Genomic DNA, 7,518 nt, shown 5'->3' with positions numbered 1-7,518 from the left:
TGCAGGAAAACGAGGGGAACGAAGCGAACGAAACGCAGAGAATCCATGCTTGGTGTGCGTGCGTCCATGTATCCATTGTTTCACGCGCTTAGTGTTACGGCAGCTCTTGTTCAGGTGGCTAAAGAAGAGCTTACTTAGTAGCGGCAGAATAGGGGGTAAGTAAAAAAAATCTACGCACACACACACACGCACACATGTGTAAAGATGAACCACGATGCTGGCTTAGTATCGACGCGTCCGCACATGCGCGTATGGCTACCATGGCTAGCGAAGTGCGCACCTTACTAAGCGTGCGAATGCAACAGCGCGAAAGCGCTCTCGCACGTGTGAGGGAGTGAGAGAAGACACGAGCGGGAGAAGGATTGTACGGGTGAGAGCGGGTGCACGAGTGTGCGGGTTTTCTGCGCTGGCTTCCGTTCTAGGTGGCGTGCGAGAGCGAGACGCCCGCACCCGTGTGTCCACTGTGGCTCTTAGTGCCGGAATGTGCGCCGTGCGGCAAAGAGCGAGCGAGAGCGTGCAGGCGTGCGAGCGAGAGCGGGCGAGCGCGCGCGAGAGAGAGCAGCAGCGAACGATCGTGCAGGCCGATCGTACGCCCGAGTGCGAGCGAGCAAGGAGCGCACGCAGCAGCAGCAGGCGGCTTGGCGAGCGTCGCGTTCGGTCGGTGCGCTTCAGTTGGAGGTAGAACGTTGCAAAGAATTAACGCATCCCATCCGCAGCGCTCCCAGGCGGCAGAATCGCTCCCAGGGAGTAACAGGCAGCAGTGTCACAAGTCAGTAGCAATCAGCAGCATCAGTGTGCGGCGTACACAGAACGCCCCCATTGCCCCAGCAACCTCAGTGTGTGCGCTCCCTTTTGCGGTGCAGTGTGTAAGGTAATGAGCCCGTGTGTGCGCGCAATACACAAACCGCTTCAACCAACTCTCTTCACCACCAACCAGCCCCGTTCCGTGTGTGTGTGTGTGTGTGTGTGCCCTTTCTGAACGGGAATCAGCGATCGACCGCGCTGTGTGTGCGTGTGTGTATGTGCGTGTTCTGAAGGCTTGCACGAGGCGCCGTCCCTTTGATTTGGCCAGTTGTGTGCGATCCGTTGTGACATGTGCTTTTTTTCAAGTGCACACAACAGTTGACCTAAACGACGGGGCAAACAACATGTGTGTGTGTGGTTGATGAATGTTTTGCAGAACTCTGGACCACCCGGAACGGGACGCTTTTCGGGCGAACAGGCACAGGACATCGGGGAATGTGTTTTGAAACAAAAAAAAAAAAACAAAGCAAAAAAACAGTGCATCATCTTCCTGTGTTGCGGTTTGAGTGGTTTGTGAAAAATAGAACAAAATAAGAACAAAGGGCAGAAATTCCACAGCAACAAAAGTGCTTCTCCCGTCGAAGTTGTGCGAATTGTTTTTTTTTTTAATATATTAGGCTTACTTGTTCAACACGCGTGTGTGTGTATTTGTGTGTGTGTGTGTGTAAAAAAGTTCCTTTCCCCCTCCGATTCCACATTTTCCTTTCTATTTTTTCAACAATAATTGCTAATCGAAAACAAAAAGAGTTTAAGGACCTTTCAGCAGAAGAAGAAGCGCTCTAAAAGCGCGTGTACCGTTGTGTGTGAGCATTGGAATGTCCCTGTTTATGTGTATGTGTGTTGTCCGATTGGCAAACCAAAAACAACGTAAAAAAACCCCAAACAACAATCAACCCACCTTCCACCTACACCTCCACAGGCACGCTCCTCCGCCGCACCAATTCTGTTGATGTGTGTGTGTGTGTGTTGGTAGTGTTTGTTGGTGTGTGGTGTAGGAAGAGAAAGGACACAATCAAACCGCCTGCTCTTCGTTTCTTGTTTTTGTTTGCTTGTTTGCCTTTTCCCTGCATGATCCCTTCCTTCTCCCCCACCACTCCCTTCCCCACCTCAACATTCAACTATCAACCGTGGGTGGTGGCGGCGGCGGCGGCGGCGGCAGAGCACGAGCGATACTGAGTTTCTTCACCTTCCATGTTCTTCTCTTCACAGTCTTCACAGCGCGCCAAGGATCCACCAACAGCAACAACAGCGTGGAAATTCAAAGCAAAAAACACTCACACACATCAACCAACAATCGATCCCAAAATTCAATGTGTGTGTGTGTGAGTGAGTGTGACGCGCGGGATTAGTGTTTTTTAAATATATTATTTGCGTTGCATTGCGCCTAATGCTTGCGTGCTGCGCCGTGTGTCCTTCCGCGCGCGCGCACCTGTGTGTGTGAGGAAGGAAAGCAGCGCGGAAAGCGAGTCTCTCCGGGAGGCTCCACAAGAGTGTGTACGGGGTTTCCCCCCCCCCAACTTCCACTACACACACTCCCAGTCGGTGGAGTGGAGAAGAGGGGCCATTGTGTGTGTGTGTGTGTGTGTGTGTGTGTGTGTGTGTGTGTGTGCGTGTGTGTGTAAATGAAAAAAGCGCACCAAGAGCATCAGCAACAGTGTAAAAAGATAACACACACACAACAACAACAAAAAAAAGCAAAAGAAAGATAATTTCCCCAACATTGTGAAAAGTTTCTGTGTGTGTGTGCGCGTGTGTGTGTATGCAGAGTTTTTTAATGTGTAGTTGTGCCCCCACCCACCATCGTCGGTGTGTTGGGAAAAATCTGGGCTAAAAGGACAGAGAGCGTGAGAGAGAGAGAGAGGGGTAGGCGAGCGGGCCTGCCAAGGGAACTCTTGTTTTCTTCTGTTGCTGGTTTTTCCCGGCTCTCGCCTTTCCTGTGCAGATACATTTTCCACCGAAGCACAAGGGCTGCGGAAGCTCTGCACTGGCGTGCTGGATGCGCCCCTAACCATTATCGTTTGTGTGTGAGCGAGAGAGAGAGAGAGAGAGAGAGAGAGAGAGAGAGAGAGAGAGAGAGAGAGAGAGAGAGAAAGAGAGTTGTGAGAGCAGCAGCAAACAACAGGCAACAGCATGCCGAAGATCTTCCTGATCAAGAACCGGCTGCACCAGCAGCAGCTGCGGCTGGTGGAGGAGGCGCAGAAAAACACCCACTCCGGGCCGGGCGGCGGCGGCGGCAGCAGCGTGGTCGACGATGCGGTCGGCAGCGGCGGCGGCAGCGAGGTCGGCAGCAACGAGCCACTGTCGCTGGTGTCCCGCAAGCGCGAGCACGACGATTCGGCCGGTAAGTGTTGTCGTTTTGTTTTACCTTTTCCCAGTTTGTTTGGCTGTTTGAGCTATTTAAGCCTTTTTCATGAAAGGGGAAAGAGAGCGGGGAGGGGGAGGGGGGTTGGCATTGAGGCGACATTTAGGAAATATTACAAGAAATGTAAAAATAATCCAGAATGAGGTTTGGATCTCATGGGGATTCGTTCCCGCAGAGAGTGTAAGGAACGGCGGGGCAAGAAGGTCTACTCATTAGGATTTATTCTTTTGTAATAAAATTTTATTTATTTTTTCCATTTTCAATACGTATGAAAATGACCTTGGAATTGCAAATTACGTACACCAAGTGTAAGAAAAAGATGTAAATAGCATTCTCTATCAAAAGCATTTCATGATACTAGGAGAAGACAGTATACGAGAACATAGAAATGATTCATTTCAAAATAGTTTTCAAATGTTTTGGCTATTCTGGTGTGGCTTACCAGAGGCCTTGACTCGTTTGCCAAAGCTCTTTCGTCTATTATTTAGATCGAAATGGTTGTTCCAAAAAAGCATTCTCTACAAAAACGAGTTCATTTCTCTTAGAACTCATCTTCTAACGGATATATTTGAATGAGTGGAGTTGAAATATTGCGGCAAATTATTAACGGCTCAAACGCATATTAAGGTATTTGCCGAGCTGACATGCTGGTGGTTTGATTTAAATTTCGAACGTACCCGCAATCGGACGGTTCCTTCGTGCCCCGTCATCTCGTTTTTTTTTCTTCTCTTTTTGGAATGGAAGTTCCAATTGCTTTTTGTATCGTTTTGATTTGTTTGCAAAATTCCAATTGGAAGTATGAAAGCAAAAACAGTGATAGCGTGTAGTTGTGTGCCACTTAGTCGAAGCAACTGATCTTCACCTTCCCACCTTCAGAACCCCCCCCCTCCCCCTTCTTTTGCTTTTTTGTCCGCGAGAAGGGGTGTCCCCCATACCTTGTTGCGTTCGATGTTGTCGTTTGGTCTAGTTAGAATTTCCCCTGCAAACCCTAATTCCAACGCGAACTACCTTCTCACCATCGCTTGTCTGCCCTTCGCTCGGGCTTCAGAACACAAAACAAAAACAGAAACACGCACTAAGAGGGGCAAACAAAAAAGGCCCCCAGAGTCTAGCTCCACATCAATATATGCAACGCAAGCACAGAAGCACCGTTCGTTCGCGATGAATTCGTTTAATTCCTCTAGTCTCCACACACACACACACACACACACACACAAACACACCCTCCTGGATGGCGCATCTTAATCGCGACCACACAGCGTCCTCCTCCTCCTTCTCCTTCTTTCGTCGCTCCCTGCACGTTTCTCGGCAGGAATAAATTCACGCGCTCAGTCAACCCCTCCCTTTTTCCGCCGTCCTCGGCACTGCGACGGCGAATAAGGTTGGTGTGTGGTGCACCTCGATGTTATGAAATTGTCTTCCACGTAAAAACGAGATGCGGGGGTAATGGGTTGGAGCGAGTGTGGCGTTTGGAAAGGGCGTCGATGCGACCAGATCCAGAAACATATTCTTCTCTGGTCGCCGCCGCCTCATCGTCCGATACTGTTCGAGAAGCCCGTTGGGGAAGATCGAAAAAAGAAGCTCTGTGTGTGTGTGTGTGTGATCATTGAAAATTCAGCACGGAACGAAGCGCCGATAGGGGGGGGGGGGATGGGGAGGGCTCGCGCGCCTACCGTTTCGATGCAATTTTAGCATAATCTGAATACACGTGGTTCAGTGTCCTCGGGCCTCTCCCGATCATACCCCCTTTCCTCTCAATTAAAGCTTCTCGAAAAATGCGCGGCGCTGTGTCCGTTGCTGACTTTTGCTCTCGTTGCGCTTTTATAGGAAAGAGGGGGCATGAGGAGGCTGGGGAAGAGATACGGAAGCGGCACCGGGGTGAAACAGGAATTGTGGAAAGTGTATTTTTGTTGTTGTTGTTGTTGTTGGTTTCTTCGCTTTAGGTCATGTAACAACCGTTGGTCAGAATTTGTGTGTGTGTGTGTGTGTGTGTGTGTGTGTGTGTGTGTGTGTGTGTGTGTGTGTGTGTGTGTGTGTGTGTGTGTGTGATCGCCTTAAAATCGAAATGCAATTGATTTATGTATTTATTAATTTATATTAATTTATGAAATTTTACAAGATATAAAAAAACGCATCACTTGCGAAGGGAAAACGGCGGAAAGCAGCAGCGCCCCGAATTCATGTCATTTTCTTTACAATGTAAATGTGTGTGTGTGTGTGTGTCTTTGTGGCGTTGATGTTGATGAAAAATGCATTCCCTGTCCTCGCGGATTCTGACTTCCAATTGGAATTGAATTGCGTTCGAAGCGCAAAGGTGCGGGACTGATCATAGCCAGAGTTGTCCGCTTGGCCCTCTCTCTCTCTCTCTCTCTCTCTCTCTCTCTTGTTTCCCTTCGCTCGGAGCATGTCCTCAATCTCTCTCTCTCGCTCCTACTTCCCGATCACCTGCCTGCTGTGTCCTGTTGTCGTTTTAAATTCGCTCAGTTCGGCGCTCTGTCCTGCATTTTCCTGCACCGAACATGCATTTGACTTGCACGCCGATGCAAAGAGCAACAAAAAAAAACATACACACACACAAGCACAGTTTGGTTCATTGTGCGACGATTGCACAATCTTGCGCGTTTTTTGAAAAATGCATTTGCGCTTCGGAATAAGAAATCGTGTTTTTGTATGCATTTTGTAACAATAGTAATGTTGCGCCTCGTTGACGACACACACACACACACATGCACAATAAATTTAATTTGAAATTTAACTTATGTGCAATTTGTGTGTGTGTGTGTGTGTGTGTGTGTGTGTGTGTGTGTGTGTGTGTGTGTGTTCTGTTCTGTTGGTTTAAAAAAAAGCAAAAAAAAAAATGAAGAGGAATTTCCATTTCAAATCGAGCGCCGCCGGTGTCGTTGTTGTTGTTTTTTTTTGTCGTATGTAATGGGATGCTGCACACGCATGGGGGATGCATTTTTCTCCTTGCCGAGAGCCGGTCGAATGGTCGGACAGAAGGAGACAGCGAGACAGCAGACCCCGTTACGGCAGCGCTCGAAAAGATGCATGCGAAATTAGCTCGCCGCCAATTCCGTTAGATAATCCGTTTCGTGCGCTGTGCTGGTAATGCATTCTGTTTCCGCTTAAAAGCACAGGCGCCCCCCCTGGGTGCGCATCCACACCGAAAGGGAAACCGTGCAGTGACGGTGTGCAGTGTGCGCTTTCGGGGCTTTGCTTTGTTTTTTTTTTAATTTAATTCAATTTAAAGTCACTTCAAATAATTGGGCAAACTAATAATGCGCAATTTGTAAGAATGGGAAAAAATGGGGAAAAAATCGTAAGCAAAGTATGACAAACGCGGCTGTCTGTTTTTTTTTTTTTAGTGACGACATCATCCCCCACCCACCGCCTGGGCTCCTTTGAGGCAGCTGATTTGATATTACTTTTTATTTTGGTTGTTTTTTGTTCAACCCATTCGGTTTCCACTTTCGTCGCCAATTGGGTTCAAATTTCCACTTTTGCACGCCACAAACACCCCTTGCGTGTGTGTGTGTGTGTGTGTATGTGTGTGTCGTGTGCAAATTTCGCCGCGCGTCAGCAAATAATTGCCCACCAGCGACACAAAAGGCAGCAGCAGTGCTATTGTGGGTTCAGGTTCGTCGCCAGTGTGGGGCCGTCGTTAAAAAGGGTTTGTTCGATTTCCTTATTTTCGCGGGTTTTTTTTATTGTTCTTTCTGCCAGCCCAATGCAAACGTTCCAATATTTCGGTCGCACGTTTCCAATTCGATTCCCCCGTTCCCCCCATTGCTTTGCATCATGCGCGTGCGTGGTGATTTGGGCGGGAGCTGAAGCGGGTTCAGAACGTTTTTCTTCCTTTTGATGCGTTTATTTGTGCGTGGTAGCGCGCGACAACACCTTTGCATAGGTACGATAGCGATGCGTCAGCAAAAAATTGCCCACTTTTGTGCGGAGCGGTGTTGAATTTATTTTCGCTGTGGCGTTCAACTTTTTACACAAACGTGGTGTGTGTGTGTGTATATATTTTTTAAATTCGTCGTTTCTATCAATGCATGCAGCGGAAGGCTTAGTGGAATAAGAAAAGGGGAAAAGCGTGGAAAAACAAATTTCCTTCATTGCGTATTTGTGTGTGTGTGTGTGTTGTGTTCCACTTGTGCCAGCGGTGGAAAAAGTGCCAATTCCATCAATTTTGCTTTCATTCTTTCCGTACGCTTCTTTAAGGCTTTGTGTGTTTAACCTTCGAAATCGGTAGAATATCGCGTGTGTGTGTGTGTGTGTGTGTGTGTGTATGTGTGTCCCGTGTATTTATTTTTAATCCGCTAATTTCAGCTCTCCCTTCTTACCCACGCGCG

At 48.3% G+C, this 7,518-nt stretch overlaps 1 protein-coding gene across 1 annotated transcript in view; it reads left to right on the top strand.

Moving 5' to 3' along the window:
• The first annotated feature begins 683 nt into the window (after positions 1–683).
• LOC120905593 (transcriptional regulator ovo-like) overlaps positions 684–7,518 on the top strand; it is a 31,947-nt gene continuing 25,112 nt past the window's right edge. Inside the window, exons 1-2 of the mRNA XM_040316534.1 lie at positions 684–871; positions 2,014–3,145. Coding sequence (XP_040172468.1) covers positions 2,935–3,145 — 211 coding nt within the window. The 5' untranslated portion in view covers positions 684–871; positions 2,014–2,934. The remainder of the gene's footprint in view (positions 872–2,013; positions 3,146–7,518) is intronic.

This window comes from Anopheles arabiensis, chromosome X (assembly GCF_016920715.1).
Source record: "Anopheles arabiensis isolate DONGOLA chromosome X, AaraD3, whole genome shotgun sequence".
Taxonomy (NCBI): domain Eukaryota; kingdom Metazoa; phylum Arthropoda; class Insecta; order Diptera; family Culicidae; genus Anopheles; species Anopheles arabiensis.
This window is presented reverse-complemented; position numbering and strand designations above follow the sequence as displayed.